Source organism: Xenopus laevis, chromosome 4S (genome assembly GCF_017654675.1).
Source record: "Xenopus laevis strain J_2021 chromosome 4S, Xenopus_laevis_v10.1, whole genome shotgun sequence".
NCBI classification, from domain to species: Eukaryota; Metazoa; Chordata; class Amphibia; order Anura; family Pipidae; genus Xenopus; species Xenopus laevis.
This window is the reverse complement of record NC_054378.1, coordinates 23,859,266-23,877,270: the sequence shown is the minus strand read 5'-3', so window position 1 is coordinate 23,877,270 and position 18,005 is coordinate 23,859,266. Positions and strand designations below refer to the sequence as shown.

At 46.2% G+C, this 18,005-nt stretch overlaps 1 protein-coding gene across 1 annotated transcript; it reads right to left on the bottom strand.

Moving 5' to 3' along the window:
- Positions 1-12,503: 12,503 nt before the first annotated feature.
- LOC108715330 (pleckstrin homology-like domain family A member 2) lies at positions 12,504-14,087 on the bottom strand. The gene is made up of 2 exons (XM_041561073.1): positions 13,299-14,087; positions 12,504-12,892 (listed from the first exon to the last, which is right to left on the bottom strand). The coding sequence occupies exon 1, from the start codon at positions 13,682-13,684 to the stop codon at positions 13,304-13,306; it is 381 nt and encodes a 126-aa protein (XP_041417007.1). The 5' UTR covers positions 13,685-14,087; the 3' UTR covers positions 12,504-12,892; positions 13,299-13,303.
- Between the last annotated feature and the right edge of the window lie 3,918 nt (positions 14,088-18,005).

Genomic DNA, 18,005 nt, shown 5'->3' with positions numbered 1-18,005 from the left:
TACCTTCTTCCCAAGATCCACAAGGATTTGCGAAGACCACCTGGGAGACCCATTGTGGCGGGAATGTCATCCATATTTCAACCGATGGCCATACTATTGGATAGTGTTCTGAACCCCCTGGTGGTATGTACCAAATCTTATGTAAAAGATACCACAGATTTTATAAACAAACTGAATGATATAGACATGATTCCACAGGATGCATTACTGTGCACAATGGATGTCTCCTCACTATATACCTCGATCCCACACGATCAGGGTATCGAGACTATTGACATGGTTGTACGAAGGCAGCAACTACCAGATGGAGTTGCTGATCTACTTCTACAGTTTCTTAAATGGGTTCTGACCAAGAATTATTTTCTATTTGAGGGAAAATACTATGAGCAAAGCCAGGGGACATCAATGGGGTCAAACGTTGCTCCTGCGTATGCGAATTTATACATGGCACGCTTTGAGGAGGATTTTGTTTATAACAATCAGGAGTTTTGGCCCTGTGTTGTCTCTTGGCTTCGCTACATAGATGATCTCTTTTTCATTTGGCAGGGATCTGAGGACCACCTACATCTGTTTAAGGAATATCTTAATACAAGAATTCCAACCATCAAGTTCACTCTAGAGTTTGACCGTTGTCAGGTGCACTTTCTGGATGTGACCATAGAGGTGCAAGGAGGGAGACTTGTGACGGACATCTACAGGAAACCCACAGATAGAATCACCTATCTTGATCCCCACAGTTTTCATCCACCCTCAACCACAAAGGGTTTACCCTACAGCCAGCTATTACGCGTTAGACGTATTGTGAGTACGGATACTAAATTCGATGAGAGAGCAGGTGAAATGCTGACCCACTTTAGAAGCAGGGGTTATGAGACAGGAGTTCTTTTGGAGGCCAAACAGAGAGTCGAGGAAAAACCAAGATCCTCTTTATTGACGAAAACTGAGAGTAAAAAGACGGATAGATTACCTTTTGTTTCCACATACTCCACAAAATCAGGGCAGGTGAAAAGTATATTAAACCGTCATTGGCATTTGTTGCAGATGGACCATAGGTTACGACCTTGGGTGGCTGATCCTCCAATGATGGCGTATAAAAGAGCGACAAACTTGCGGGACCAGCTAGTCCATGCCCTGAGTGAACCTCCTAAAAAACAAGGTACCTGGCTGAGTGGGACTAAGGGGATGTATAAGTGTGGGAGGTGTGTTAACTGCAACTTTGTAGTCCGTACTGATAAATTCTACCATCCAATGAGTGGTAAAAGCTATGAAATGAGGGACTATATTAACTGTCAGTCAGACCATGTCATCTATATGGTGAAATGTCCATGTGGAAAGATCTATGTGGGGGAGACAACTAGGTCCCTAACTGTGAGAATTGGAGAACATCGAAGCGATGTGAGACTTGGTAAAAATTCGTCCCCGATAGCTAGACATTTCATACAGGCACAACATCAAGTTAATCAACTACGATTCATGGGAATAGAACAGGTCAAGAGACCCATTCGGGGTGGGAACAGGGAATTACTTCTCAAACAGAGGGAATTGAAATGGATATATAAATTGAACTGCCTCTCCCCTCATGGCCTTAATGAGGACAGGGAACTATCTCTATTTTTTTGACTATGATCAGTTGGAGACTAATAGTCCACGACCTCAGCCTGTGTGTATAATGGGTTTTATTTTTGTGTTCTGATGTTTGTATAATTTATTGTCTATATGTGAGATTTTAATTTTTATAAATACCGTTATTTTTTCAGACGCTACGGGATAATGGGGATGGATATGGATCGGTGTTGTTTAACCCTATTCACGAGTAACATAATCGCTTTTAAATGGACCTGATAATCTTCATACCAACTGTTGTAATTGGATGAAGATGTACCACGGTGGTGGTCTATCTATAATGGATTTGACGAAGATATATCACGTTGGTGATTAATTTCCACAGGACACTTTATTTTTTTGATGAATTGCAATACACATCTTTATATATGAAATATTTTTAATAATCTCTATATGTAGTATTATGCACTTGCACTTTATTTTGTGTACATTACTCTATTGTATGAACTTATCAGCACTGTCATTTTAATACACCTATTTTTATCGACACAATATGACTGTCACGATCGCCGCCCGGAGCAGGACCAGGAGCTCCGGGCGGCGCAGCTACCAATTCCGACGCCGCTCCCAAAATGGCGGCGCCCATGGCCGCCACGTGGGTAGCGGCGCCGGCGCAGAGACGCCTGCGCGCAAGTGCGCAGGCGCGAAGACGTCACAACGGCGCGACGGACGCAGGCGCAGCGCGTCGGTCGCAGACGTGCTGACGCCGACGCAAGGGCGCCAAAAAACCCCTTTAAAAGGACGCCTGAGGCGCCAAGATGGCGCCCGAAAATAGGATCTTGTTCCTGAGAAGATTCCTGGGTTTCCTGCTTCTATTCCTGTTATCCCTGAAGATATTCCTGTTTTGATCTCTTGTTATTGACCCCCTGCCTGGACTTTGGACTCTGTTGTATTCTGCCTGCCTTGTGACCTGTTGCCTGAACTCCATTACCCCTTCTGCCGAATCCCTGGATACCGCGACCCTGATCCCTCCTGAGGGGCTTCCTCCTAAATTCGGACTATTCCCCCAGAGGGAACTCCCGGTTCCCTGACATTATTTTCGGGCCTTGGATTCCACTGAGGAAGCTCAGCCAGATTTCGGCAGGGCCTTTCGGGGCCTGCATTCCCGCATGGAGGCGTATGAAGCCCGGCAGAATTACGTGGGACACACGCTGGAGGCGATCCTGGAAAAGCTCTCCTTGTTCACACCAGCGACCCCCCTGCCGGCACCTCCTCCGCAAGCGGCTGCTGCCATGGCTACCCAGTCCTCCACTTCTGGTCCACATACTCCTGCTCCGCCTCTCTACGATGGCGATCCTCAAGCCTGTCGAGGATTCGTGAATCAGTGCCAGATTCGATTTGCCCTACACCCCACTGAATTTGACTCTGAACGTGCCAAGGTGGGGTTTGTGATTACTCGTCTGGCAGGGAAAGCTCTCGAGTGGGCATCTCCACACTGGGAGAAGCAGTCCCCACTGATGGATGACGCAGAAGCATTTCTCAAACAATTTCGGATCGTCTTCGATGCTCCCGGCCGGGTGACATCCGCTGCTTCCCGTCTGTTCCAAATCCGCCAAGGGAGTCGCAGTGTAGCGGAGTATGCTATTGAATTCCGTACACTTGCTGCTGAGACTCGTTGGAACAACGACGCATACCATACTGCATTTTATAATGGTCTCTCCCTCCGCATCAAAGATGACCTGGTCTCCCGTGAATTACCCACGCAAGTTGAGGACCTCATCGCCTTGGCTGTCAAGGTGGACACTCTTCTGAGAGAGCATCAAACCCTGAGAGATCGTGTCAGGAAGTTTCAACCCATGTTGGCACCCCGCTTCAAGAGGCCTCTCCTGCAGGCTCCTGTCACCTCACCTGCCCAAGCATCCATTTCTCTCCAGGAGGAACCCATGCAAGTGGGAAGAACTCGCCTCACTGAACAAGAGAGACTCCGCAGACAGATGTCAGGCCTGTGTCTGTATTGTGGCGGACATTCCCACTTCGCCAATGCCTGTCCTGCAAAGGCTAAGAGTTTTGTACCCCGAGGTATGTCTATGGTAACTCATGTAGGGGGCACTACTCAAAAGTCTCGAGATAGGTCTCAGGGGAAGACCCAAGGAAACTCACACAGGTTTCTCCTTCCCTTCCAGATTCGTCTGACTGAAAAGACCATCTTCGGGAATGCTTTCATCGATTCCGGAGCCGGGGGTAACTTCATGGACGCTCTCTTTGCTAAGTACATGGGAATTCCCTTATTTCCTTTGCCTTCTCCCATGAGGATCGTCGCCATAGATGATAAACCCCTGGAGTCTGTACTCACGATGACCACTGGCGAACTACTTGTGCAGGTTGGGACCCTGCATAAAGAGAGACTTCGTTTCTTATTATCTCTTGTCCCGCTGTTCCAGTTGTTTTGGGTCTCCCCTGGCTGCGCCTGCACAATCCCACCATAGACTGGTCCACAGGGCAGGTTTCTCGTTGGAGCCCATTCTGCCTACAGCATTGCCTTCCTGCTAAACCCCTCAAGAAGGTAACTATCTCCTCAACCGAGTTAAAGTCTCTTCCCTCCTGTTATAAAGAATTCTCCGATGTGTTCTGTAAGAAGTCTGCGGAATTCCTTCCTCCACATCGCTCCTACGACTGTCCTGTCGAACTTCTGCCAGGAGCCATGCCCCCCAGAGGCCGCACTTACCCTCTCTCTCCTGCTGAGACTACCGCAATGAAGGAATACATCCAAGAAAATCTCCAGCGGGGGTTTATCCGCCCTTCTACCTCTCCTGCAGGGGCTGGGTTCTTCTTTGTGGAGAAGAAGGACGGAGGCCTTCGGCCATGTATAGACTACCGGGGCCTGAATAAAATCACTGTAAAAAACAGGTACCCTCTGCCCTTGATCGTAGAGCTCTTCGACCAGCTGAAGGGGGCGAAGATATTCTCTAAGTTGGATCTCCGGGGGGCGTACAACCTCATTCGCATCCGTGAGGGTGATGAATGGAAGACGGCTTTCAACACTCGTGACGGGCACTATGAATATCTCGTTATGCCCTTCGGCCTTTGCAACGCCCCTGCCGTCTTCCAGGAGTTTGTTAACGATGTGTTCCGGGATCTCCTAGGAAGGTTCGTAGTCGTGTACCTGGACGACATCCTGATCTTTTCTAAAGACCTAGAAAGCCATCGCTCCCAGGTGAAGGAGGTACTCTCTCGTCTGAGGAAGAACTCTCTCTTCGCCAAGTTGGAGAAGTGCGTCTTCGAGGTGTCCAAGATCCCCTTCCTAGGATACATTATCTCTCCTGAGGGATTTGAGATGGACCCCGTGAAAGTGTCTGCCATCCAGGAGTGGCCTCTCCCGCTGAGTACCAAGGCAATCCAGAGATTTATCGGATTTGCTAACTACTATCGGCAGTTCATCCGGGGGTTCTCTTCCCGCATTTCACCTATCCTGGCCCTCATCCGGAAAGGGGGTAAACCCAGCTTGTGGCCTCCATCTGCCATTGAAGCTTTTCAGTCCTTGAAAGAGGCCTTCACGTCCGCTTCTGTCCTCCGACACCCCAATCCCGAACTACACTTCTGCATCGAAGTTGATGCTTCTGAAGTCGGAGCCGGAGCCATCCTGTCTCAGAGACACCCCGCTGATGGGAAGTTGCATCCCTGTGCTTATTTCTCCAAGAAGTTCTCGTCCGCAGAGCAGAACTACGATGTCGGGAACCGAGAACTCTTGGCTGTTAAACTTGCCCTTGAAGAGTGGCGTCACCTCCTGGAGGGTTCTCTGATTCCTGTTCAGATTTACACCGATCATCAGAATCTCGAGTTCATCCAGTCCCTCAAGAGGCTAAACCCCAGACAAGCAAGGTGGGCTCTCTTCTTCTCTCGGTTTAATTTTATCTTGACTTATCGCCCAGGTTCCAAGAATCAGAAGGCCGATGCCTTGTCTCGTAGCTTCACTCCGGTGGACCGCTCTCCTGAGAGACAAGAGCCAATCATTCCTCCAGTCAAGATTATTGCCTCCCTGTATCCACAGTTTGCCGACCAAATCCTGGCTGGTCAGTCTTCTGCTCCTTCAGATACTCCCATTGGAATGGCATTTGTTCCTCCTGAGCTGCGTCTGCCTATCCTGCAACAGACCCATTGCTCCAGGCAAGCCGGACACCCTGGCCCAGCTAAGACTCTTGAACTCTTACGACGCCTGGTCTGGTGGCCTGATATCCACAAAGATGTGAAGGACTTTGTTGCTGCTTGTAATGTTTGTGCCACATCTAAGTCAAGCCATTCCCGCCTCAGTGGGTTACTACAGCCTTTGCCGGTTCCTTCCCGTCCCTGGACCCACCTGTCCATGGACTTCATTGTCAAACTTCCTCCCTCTTGTGGGAACACTGTGATCTGGGTTGTCATTGATCGATTCTCCAAAATGGCCCATTTCATCCCTCTGAAGAAGTTGCCCTCTGCGGTGGAGTTGTCCCAGCTATTTATCCAGTACATCTTCCGCCTGCATGGTTTCCCGGTGGAGATCGTCTCCGATAGAGGCACCCAGTTTACTGCCAAATTCTGGCGTTCCCTATGCAAAGACCTGGGAATTGTTCTTCAGTTTTCATCTGCATACCATCCGCAGACGAATGGGGCACCTGAACGTGTCAACCAAGCCCTGGAACAGTTCCTGAGGAACCACGTATCCCTCTGCCAGGATGACTGGTCTGATCTCCTCCCATGGGCGGAATTCGCTCATAATAATGCTTGTCATTCCTCTACAGGAAGGTCTCCGTTCATGTCGGTGTATGGTCAGCATCCTCAAGCTTTTCCCCAAGACTTTGTACTATCTGACGTCCCGGCTGCTGACGATTCCGCAGCCCATATGTCTGCTATTTGGGCTGCTACCAAGTTGAACCTAATGAAGAGCGCTCTTGTTCATAAGACTTTCGCGGATCGTCGTCGAAGATCCTCTCCTCCCTACAAGGTGGGTGATAATGTCTGGCTCTCTTCCAGGAATATCCGGTTGAAGATACCATCTCCCAAGTTGGGTCCAAAATTCGTGGGTCCATTTCCCATCTTGGAGATAATCAACCCTGTGGCTGTCAGACTCCAGCTTCCACCAGAGATGAGAATCCCCAACGTGTTCCACGTGTCTCTGGTGAAACCCGCCATCACCAACCGGTTCTCTGGCGGTCAATCTCCTCCTCCTGCCATCTCTGTGGAGGTCAACTCGAGTACGAGGTGGAGAAAATCCTAGACTCCAGGATCTCCAGAGGGTCCCTTCAGTACCTCATTCAGTGGAGGGGCTTTGGCCCTGAAGAATGCTCCTGGGAAGGACACCGTGATGTTCACGCTCCTCGTCTGGTGAGGGATTTTCACGCCAAGTTTCCCCAGAAGCCTTGTCCCGGTGGTCCTGAGGCCCCCCGTGAGGGGGGGGTACTGTCACGATCGCCGCCCGGAGCAGGACCAGGAGCTCCGGGCGGCGCAGCTACCACTTCCGACGCCGCTTCCAAAATGGCGGCGCCCATGGCCGCCACGTGGGTAGCGGCGCCGGCGCAGAGACGCCTGCGCGCAAGTGCGCAGGCGCGAAGACGTCACAACGGCGCGACGGACGCAGGCGCAGCGCGTCGGTCGCAGACGTGCTGACGCCGACGCAAGGGCGCCAAAAAACCCCTTTAAAAGGACGCCTGAGGCGCCAAGATGGCGCCCGAAAATAGGATCTTGTTCCTGAGAAGATTCCTGGGTTTCCTGCTTCTATTCCTGTTATCCCTGAAGATATTCCTGTTTTGATCTCTTGTTATTGACCCCCTGCCTGGACTTTGGACTCTGTTGTATTCTGCCTGCCTTGTGACCTGTTGCCTGAACTCCATTACCCCTTCTGCTGAATCCCTGGATACCGCGATCCTGATCCCTCCTGAGGGGCTTCCTCCTAAATCCGGACTATTCCCCCAGAGGGAACTCCCGGTTCCCTGACAATGACTAATGAAATACACGATATGTGAATTGTATAATATGTTTTAATATTTTAATGGTTCAGGTGTAAGATCATTTCTGTTGCTATGCAACGTTCACTATATTTGTTTACTCTATGGAGATGCGATTTTGCTATAATAATAGGTTTTCTGTCCGGTCTCCCATTCCCTGTGAAAATGCTGGGGTTGCTAGGTTACGGCGTGACTGCTGAGACGTGTTTCATTGCGCAGGTTCAAAGCACCCATGCGTTTCACCTTTTGTTCTCGCCTGATTTCCTTACCCGAGGTAATGGTAACTTAGGGAGCCGCGTCACTGCGCTGAACGTACGGTCGGCGGAAGTGACGTCGGCGGATGTGACGTCACAGATCCGGAAGTTCGGGTAGCGCGCGAAAAACAGGGATGGACGCGTAGTTGGAGAGAGTATTTATTTCACTGCTAATTCGGTTGCACATCAGAATCCCCTTGACAAAGGCTATTGTGCCGAAACGTTGGGGACATTCTCATTTTGGCAGGTGTATCCGCTACTTGTAATTTCTTGTCTGCCTTTTTCTGTACTCAAGGGTGGTATGTATACCATTATCATGCAAAATGTTTCTTGGTTTTTTGTAAAACATTATGTTGTATATTTTGTGTCCTTTTACTAGTAAAGCATATTACAATCTTACCACCTGAGTCAAAAGTCTCTTTGAGTGTGCAGACCTGACTTTTCGTATTTGCTATATTTAGTTGCTCGGTAGGGGCGACTTATGGTTTTTCTTGCACCTCTTTTCTGATATTTGTTCCTTTATAATTTGATTTAGGTGTGCCCTCCATTTACCTGTATTGTAAATATGAATGTACAGTTACCACTTTGTACAATTTTCCTTGGAGAAGTGAAAAAGTTTGTTTGTTTTTAGTTTTCAACATAGACCTAAATGTGCTCTGGTCTTTCATTGGGATTGGTGGCACATCATGTTAAATACCCTGGTACTTGTGTACAGTTGGATGTCAGTGTTTATAAGGTTTCCCTAAAAGTAAGTTGACTCCAGAAAACTCTTGGTACAAAGCTAAGACACCCTACAAATGAATGCCAGGGGTCTTCCAAACTGATACTCAATGTGCATAGGGTTATGGTTGCAGACAGGTCACACTTTTAGAGTTACGTTGCCCTTAGGGCTAAAAAGACACACATACAGAAAAAAAGTGATAGAATTGTGATTGCACATAAGAGCCTTCTCAATTGTACTGTGAGTGAGTGTATGTGTGTGTGTGTGTGTAAGCAACCCCCACCTTAAAAAACTATGTGTAAATGGAGTATGTTTTGTGAGATTAAAAATTGGCTGCAGGAACAGGAATGGAGCTGCTATGTCCCCCAAGAGGGGTGGGTGATGGTGGTCAGGTGCAATGACAAACAGACATGGTTTGCATATTCTGTTTGCCGAGTCCCCTGTGGTCCTGTGTCTCGGGCCACTAGATTAGTAGTGCTTAGTCAGAGATTGTGGGACATTAGTGCCATTTTGTTATACCTCCAGAAAGTCTCTTCTTATACAGCTGAGCTTAGCTCTTACAAAATTGTCACAACTGGGCTCAAAGAACAGTTCAGCACCATTGATATGGACACTGGATACTTGTTCCCTTTCTATTTTTATTGAATTGTATTCCCCAGAGAGTGTAACTATCACCTTTAGAACTTACAAACCTCTCTCTCCCCATAATTTCCTCCAATAGGTCTGTTAGTACCAGGACTTAAATTGCACCCTTATCTGGTAGGTCTCATATGTACTGACCTAGGGTTACAAAAGCTTACACTCATATAATGTGTGCTGATATGTTCTTTACCTGACGTTGTGCCTAAAGCCTTCTACTTCCTTCCATGACTGAATAATCTTACAGTGCTGAAGTATATTGGGGTAGACTTGTGTGTGCCTACTGCGCCTTCCAAGTCTTGCTGTCCCAAGCACCCAACCTGTCCACATGCAACAATGATGAAGATGACAGCTTTACATTAGGCATATAGTATATTAAGGGTATATCTATAGTAGATTGATGGTATAGGTATAATATATAAAGGATATGTGTATAATATATTAAGAGTATGTGTACAGTATATTAATGGTATGTGTACAGTATATAGAGGGAATGTGTATAGTATATTAATGGTATGTTTTTCAGTATAGGGATACACCGAATCCTTGTGTCTGGCCGAACCGAATCCGCATATGTAAATTAGCTGTGGGAAAGGGAAATCACACGACTTTTCGTCTCAAAAAAAGGAAGTAAAACATTCTTTTTCCACTTTTTCCTTTCTGGCTTCTAATTTGATTATGCAAATTAGGATTCAGATTCGGTTCGGTATTCGGCGCAATGGTGGATTTGGTGCATACCTAGTTCAGTATATGGAATCAGTGGCGTAACTACAGAGGAAGCAGACCCTGCAGTCGCAGGGGGGCCCGGGGGTTCAGGGGGCCCGACGGGCCTGCTTCCTCTGTAGTATGCGCAACCTTCAGGGAGCAATTTAGAACATGGTGCGGCCAATCGGGACCTCTGAGGGAAGTGCCGGCCTTATGCTAATTTCATCCAATTGAGCCCGTACCCCCCACACCATGAAGACCAGGACAAGCTGTGAGTAATTTTTCTACTTTCTCCCCCACACAGGAAGTTCAAAAGCAGGAGTCAGACTGTCTCTGGATGAAGATCCGATCTGTGCCAGACCTGCATCATCAATCACTGTGTGCGGCAGCGTGTGAGGTGAGGTAACATTTTGTACCGCACAAAGTTTTTTTAAAGAGCGCACACCGTGATTGATGATGCAGGTCTGGCACGGATCGGATCTTCATCCAGAGACAGAGCCAGAGTCTTCTGCTTTTGAACTTCCTGGGGGGAGAAAGTGTTTTTTACAATGCGTGTATCTAATTGGTCACAGCGTTATATTTGATAAGCGTTTCTGCCCAGCCCTACTATTTTTCTAGATTTTTTCTTGTCAATCGTACACTTCAATCGACACTTCAATCCACAGGCGCAGCAACCAGTTGTAAATGGTGAGATCCACCTACTCTTTAGTAGCCTATTATTCAGATGCTGTGCGAGATTCAATGACCTCATCAGAGCGTATCCGCATGCCAGGCGACCATTCAGAGACTTCAGGCGACCAAATGCGCATGTGTCGGGATGTCACTTCGCTGCCTGTGACGTCAATATTGACAAAAAAATTTGGTGTGCAGTTTGACGGATTTACAGCTCTGCTGATTGTTTTGACAGGTATATAAGGATAAACAGATGAGGTAAAAAAATAAAAGACCCAGAAAGCACATTTCTGTGCCTAATGTGCGTGTTTGCAGGTTCCCTGCTTCACATAAGGGTTTGTGCGTGTATCGAATGGATATACACACAGTCATGGTATTCATCACATTGCTGCTCTAGAATGAGCCATACAGAAAATATGTACTGCTACATCATAATAGATTTATGAGGTGTCAACTTGCAATAAGTTGTTTTTTTCTCTATTCAAGTCAATGGCAGGGCGTAAGTCCAGAAGGAATATGCTCACCTGTTTTGTGGGGGTAATACTGTTGGTCAGGCAGAAAAAATCAAGTAGGTTTGTTCTGTTAAGGTCAGCAAACATTACTCCAGTCCAGTGACCTGGTGAAGGCACGTGGAGCTGCTAATAGCAGCTACATAATTTAACAATTTACCTAATTTGAACAGTCATATTGATACAGGGATCAGTTCTATAGCTGGCTGCAGAGGGTGGGGAGTGAAGAAATTATGCTGGACCTCATACTAGAGTCCTGCATTGGGTCTGGTTCCCACAAGGGTGTCAGGTTTTGGGCAGAAAAACTGCTGTCCCCTGACAATGCGGGATGTCCTCAGATACCCTGCTAGGGTGCTCAGGCCGATTGCAGGCTACATTTCCCCACCTCCTCTTATAAAAGGAGCAGTAGAAGAGCCAAGCGGTGACAGACTCATGATTTGAATTTCCGTCAACACTGGCTCTGTAAGCTGGCTTTGCTAAAAGGCAAATTGGTGGCTCAGTGACCCCCCCTCCTTCCGTCTCAGCATAGGGAGATAACTGGTAAGGAATTGGACTTGCACTTTGCTTTCAATGCAATGCATCCTTCTACGAGTTCTGGGGATATTATACATGAAATTCTCCCACTATTTTGTGCAGAGGGGGCCCTGAAATTTTTTTTGCAGGGGGGCCCTGGCATCTGAAGTTACGCCACTGTATGGAATGTATGTGTACAGTATATTAACGGTATGTGTACAGTATATTAATGATATGTGCACAGTATATGGAGGGTATGTATACAGTATATGGAATGTATGTGTACAGTATATGGAGGGTATGTGTACAATATATTAATGGTATGTGTACAGTATATGGAGGCTATGTGTACAGTATATTAATGGTATGTGTACAGTATATTAATGATATGTGCACAGTATATTGAGGGTATGTATACAGTATATTAATGGTATGTGTACAGTATATTAATGATATGTGCACAGTATATGGAGGGTATGTATACAGTATATGAAATGTATGTGTACAGTATATGGAGGGTATGTGTACAATATATTAATGGTATGTGTACAGTATATGGAGGGTATGTGTACAGTATATTAATGGTATGTGTACAGTATATTAATGATATGTGCACAGTATATGGAGCGTATGTATACAGTATATTAATGGTATGTGTACAGAATATGGAGGGTATGTGTACAGTATATGGAATGTATGTGTACAGTATATTAATGGTATATTCATAGTATATTAAGGGTATGTTTACAGTATATTAAGAGTATGCGTATAGTATTTATAGTATAGTATATTATCCATCTTGTACAGTATACAGGATGAAAAGTTGTATAACATAGAAGTCTCATATATCACTGGCCAAGGAATAATTCCACAAAAGTACTCAAATTTTCTGAACATTGGCTAACATAGTACAACTCTGCTCATGTAAAACACACAGGACATGTGGGGAAAAGTTTATAAAAATGTCACTTTAATAAATTAATTAGTATTACACATATTTATAATTATTCAAGATGACATAAAAATATATATCTGAAAGGAGAAAGCCATAGGAATAAATACAGATGCATCGATAAGGCTTCATATAATAAATTATCCGGACAAATCCAGTCTGAATTGCAGAATACTTTCCACTAATAAATAAATGAAATAGTCCAATAGTAGGTTTGGCCAATGTTTGGCCGGTTGTTCCAGTCTGCAGCCATAAAAGCACATTCCAGCCAACCAAGTGCAAATGCTTCACTTACTCCTTCTGTTATCCTTGAGAAGAAGCTGCGTGTGCTGCCATGCTGCTCCCCAGAGCACTTTCTCATTTGGTCCATAGCAAAGTATTTCAACCTGACAGACAGACAGAAGGACATATTTAGAAAACCCAACTTGGCATGGAATGTAGTCAGTGCATTAAGTCTTATGTCACACAATCAGGAGAAAGAGTAAAGTAAAGGGGCAGATAGCAGCAAACTGGCTTAGGGTTGTCATATATTATATTTATCTAGATAGGCTCCAGTGTAACAGTAGGAGCTGCCATATGGTCCCTGTAAGGTCAGTTTGTGTAGGAGATATAGAATATAATTAGAATAAAATCTCTAGTGCCCCATCAGAGCCCACTTTGGGTGACAGCAGCAGGAAAGCTAAAATAATAAGAATAAAGTCCAATGCACTTCTGTAGCAATAAGGTTTGTGGGGGCTGCCCTATCTCGCCCTGAAACTTGCGCAGAGGTAAAAGATAAGAGTGTGCCCTCACCTGCCTCACACACACGGTGCCACCCTGGTGTCAGTGCCCTGCTGGGACCTGAAGCTCCGCACGGCCGCCTTGTTCTGAAATTCTATCAGCGCCAAAGTGATCGCCGCATTCCAAGCGCTCTGGTCCGGGCATCGGAAATCGATCTCTTTGTTGTTGGTGGTGACGATAGTGAAGTAGATGTACTTGTCAGTCCGCTCCACGCAGTCCAGTTTCTTGATGCTCTGGAACTTCAGCTCTTTGCACTTGGACTTTTTCTGTGCGTCCGGGAACAGACTGAGACTTTCTTTGGTCAGGACACACATCTTTTTTCTCCAGAACTGAAGTAGATTGTCGCTGCGCTTTTCCAGCTCCCCCTCCATGATCACCTGCCCCAGCTGCATTTTCATTCTGGGCTCTACTTAAGGTTCTAGATGCCTTGTGGGTTCTAGGCGGGGGGCTAAAGCCTCTCCTTCCACTGCCTGGAGCTGCCGCTGCCTCCTCCTGTGTGACTGGGCAGAATGAAAAGATAAGTTAGAAATCATTTCACCTCCTGCCGCTCCCAACCCACTCCCTTCCCCCTGGTGACGGCTCTGGAATGCGGTGAGTCACTCACAGACTCACCCACTAACTGCCCCACGGTCTTTCATCCATTCACTAGAACTGGAACAACAGACATGCCGGGCCCCTCCTAACAGCACATTTACGCCTTCTGCTCATTCATTCACACGCACTGCACCTACTTCCTTATCATATCTGCCTGCAGCCCCATTACTGGATAATATATAATCTATACTCCTGCACCCCCAAACCTTGTGATAATGATCTGTATCTCACACATATTGATATTGTACATCAGTTGGGAACCCCACTGGTCCCTCTATACTCCTGCACCCCCAAACCTTGGGATAATGATCTGTATCTCACACATATATTGATATTGTACATCAGTCTGGAACCCCACTGGTCCCTCTATACTCCTGCACCCCCAAACCTTGGGGATAATGATCTGTATCTCACACATATATTGATATTGTCCATCAGTCAGGAACCCCACTGGCCCCTCTATACTCCTGTACCCCCAAACTTTGGGATAATGATCTGTATCTCACACATATTGATATTATACATCAGTTGGGAACCCCACTGGTCCCTATATACTCCTGCCCCTCAAACCTTGGGATAATGATCTGTATCTCACACATATTGATATTGTACATCAGTCGGGAACTCCACTGGTCCCTCTATACTCCTGCACCCCCAAACCTTGGGATAATGATCTGTATCTCACACATATATTGATATTGTACATCAGTCAAGAACCCCACTGGTCCCTCTATACTCCTGCACCCCCAAACCTTGGGGATAATGATCTGTAACTCACACATATATTGATATTGTCCATCAGTCAGGAACCCCACTGGCCCCTCTATACTCCTGTACCCCCAAACTTTGGGATAATGATCTGTATCTCAGACATATTGATATTGTACATCAGTCGGGAACCCCACTGGACCCTCTATACTCCTGCCCCTCAAACCTTGGGATAATGATCTGTATCACACACATATTGATATTATAAATCAGTCGGGAACCCCACTGGTCTCTCTATACTCCTGCACCCCCAAACCTTGGGATAATGATCTGTATCTCACACATATATTGATATTGTACATCAGTCGGGAACCCCACTGGTCTCTCTATACTCCTGCACCCCCAAACCTTGGGATAATGATCTGTATCTCACACATATATTGATATTGTACATCAGTTGGGAACCCCACTGGTCTCTCTATACTCCTGCACCCCCAAACCTTGGGATAATGATCTGTATCTCACACACATTGATATTGTACATCAGTCAGGAACCCTACTGGCCTCTCTATACTCCTGCACCCAAAACCTTGGGATAATGATCTGTATCTCACACATATATTGATATTGTACATCAGTCAGGGACCCCACTGGCCCCTCTATACTCCTGCACCCCCAAACCTTGGGATAATGATCTGTATCTCACACATATTGATATTGTACATCAGTCAGGAACCCCACCGGTCCCTCTATACTCCTGCACCCCCAAACCTTGGGATAATGATCTGTATCTCACACATATATTGATATTGTACATCATTCGGAAACCCCACTGGTCTCTCTATACTCCTGCACCCCCAAACCTTGGGATAATGATCTGTATCTCACACATATATTGATATTTTACATCAGTCAGGAACCCTACTGGCCTCTCTATACTCCTGCACCCCCAAACCTTGGAATAATGATCTGTATCTCACACATATATTGATATTGTACATCAGTCAGGAACCTCACTGGCCCCTCTATACTCCTGCATCCAAAACCAGGCCTGGACTGGGAGTCAAAATAGGCCCTGCTATTCCAAGTACACAGAAGCCCAAACAGCCCCCTACCAGCCCAAACAGCCCCAAACCAGCTCACTCTATGGTAACTTTCTATGGAACCATACAGCAGCCCCTCTGGCATTTGCCAGAACCCATAGATTGCCAGTACGGGCCTGCCCCAAACCTTGAGATACTGATCTGTATGTCTCAAAGTGAGGCCAGTGTTTTGCTTTTCATGATATTATCACAGACCAAAAGAGTGGCACTAGAGCAGGAAAATTCTTTTAACATATTACAAACCCCCCCCCCCCTTGATTTATAATTCTTTCATACAGGCACTCCCCAAACTGGAAACCAACACTAGTCCAGCACAAACTGGAGGAATGGAGACTGAATACCTGAATGGCTCTACCAGAAAAACCTATGAGAACAATGAAGTGTTACAGGGTTAGGATTAAGGTGTAACAGCTGCCTCAGAAGACATTGTAACATGCAAAGAGACTCTCATATGTTCATTAATCACAATCCCTGCAAAGTGCAAATCACAGTTGGAAGGGAATGGGCTGCAGCCTGGAGTGAGAAATCACTGGCAATTAAAAGACAAGAAGAGGCACCATTTATCAGCAAAACTTCATAAAAAAGGAAATAAAAAAGCACCATGTTATATTCCTGTACTGAAGCCTGCCGTTGTGTTTTGGGTGCAGGTTTCTTGCCTGGATTTGCCTTTTGTGCAAATTTGCCATTAGTGGTCCAGGGTTCCTTCCAATTCCTTCTGTTTGTATGGTGACTGGGGCCTAAAGCTGCAGCTGCGTCTACAGGGCATGGATAGGGTAAGAGATGTGCCCACTTATACCCTCATGTCTTTCCTTATTTATATCCCATCCTTTATTTAATCGCATGGCACCCAGAGCTCCCTTCACAACTAGGAATTCTGGGTAATATTCTACCTTACCCTAATCTTACCTTAGCTTCTGATCACACACGTGTCTATATCAAAACACCCATATGGGCATTAGTAGTGTTGTTTATGAGGGTATTTCATTGTGACTGTGAGGTACAGTACTGGCTGAAGGGACAGTGAATAAGGAATTAAACAGATTCCTGAGCTTGTGCCCAGAGAGCGACACAATACTTCCTATTGAGAGTTATAGGCTCTAGGATCCGGTAGCCTGTGCATGTAAGGACATGTCCCCTGCAGGAATTTGCTTCCTTCTCCCACGCCTTCTCTCTTCTCCTCTGAAACTTGATCTTTATTTCTGCATGAAATGTAACCAGTCTAGAGTTGTTCTGCCGGTCATTGTCAGTAGCAAAAAGAATCCCCATTCTCACTGGCGTCTCTGTTCAATACTGCGGGGATCACAGAATGCTCATACTGTATGTGGTGAACTTCAATTATCTCCCATCATGGGTCTCCCACAATTTTTTAGAGGGGGTCATGGGTTACCTCAGTTTTGCTCATGTCAAGGGTCACATGCGAATTTGTGCAAAGGGGGCTCGGACCCTTGAAATCACACATCCTTCAAAGACAGAACATTGGTTATATTGGACCTCTGATACCTCTGTGGTCTCCACACACAGGCAAATATTGGCCACCAGTGATACATTTTTAGTGGCCAATCAGGCACAATCAGCTTCCAGCAATAACTATAAGGGCTTGTTCACACTTTTGTTTCTCAGTGGGCTCCCCAGTGATCAGTTTTAAAGAGTTCAGCCGCAGGGAAGCGCAGGAAGAAATGCAGCCTATTGATTTAAATGGCCCCGTACTAACACAAATGCATGTAAGCGCCAACTGCAGGTTGTGTTGTGTTCCACCTGTTTGGCGCTAACATGCACCTGTGTCAGTGCAGGCCCTATCAGGAGTATTGCTTACACTTGTTCCTGCACTCCCCTGCGGCTGCATGCTTGAAAAATGATGAGCCCTAAATCAGTGAGAACCACAAGGTCGATTGGACTTCATTGTCTCACTGGGTAAAGCAAGAATTCTTTTCCTCTCTACACTAAGGTTTCTTGACTGCTCATAGTCCCTGTGGGCTGATTCTCTAACACAGAAACATTGCTCTCTACATCATTAGAGAAGCTCCTTGCCACTGCGCTACAACTGCTCTTCATAGAAAAGGCTACCATGTTGACAACTTCTTATAGGTAGGGAGGCATGTGAAGTGCTCTGATCATATTGGTTGCTGTGGAAGCCTAGGGGCATATAATAATAACATCAGCACTCTCCATGAGAATAATTGGCATCTGATCTGATCATGCTTACTGCCCTGACCAGATAAATAACCTGAAAACATTGCCTTTACTGTTTCTGTAACCTCTGATTTGCCTTGCAGGATGATTAGTACCAATTCAATCCTAACTTATGTGTACCCAT

Excerpts from the sequence above, each read along its gene's own strand:
- LOC108715330 (XM_041561073.1), bottom strand. The coding sequence starts at position 13,684 with ATGAAAATGCAGCTGGGGCAGGTGATCATGGAGGGGGAGCTGGAAAAG.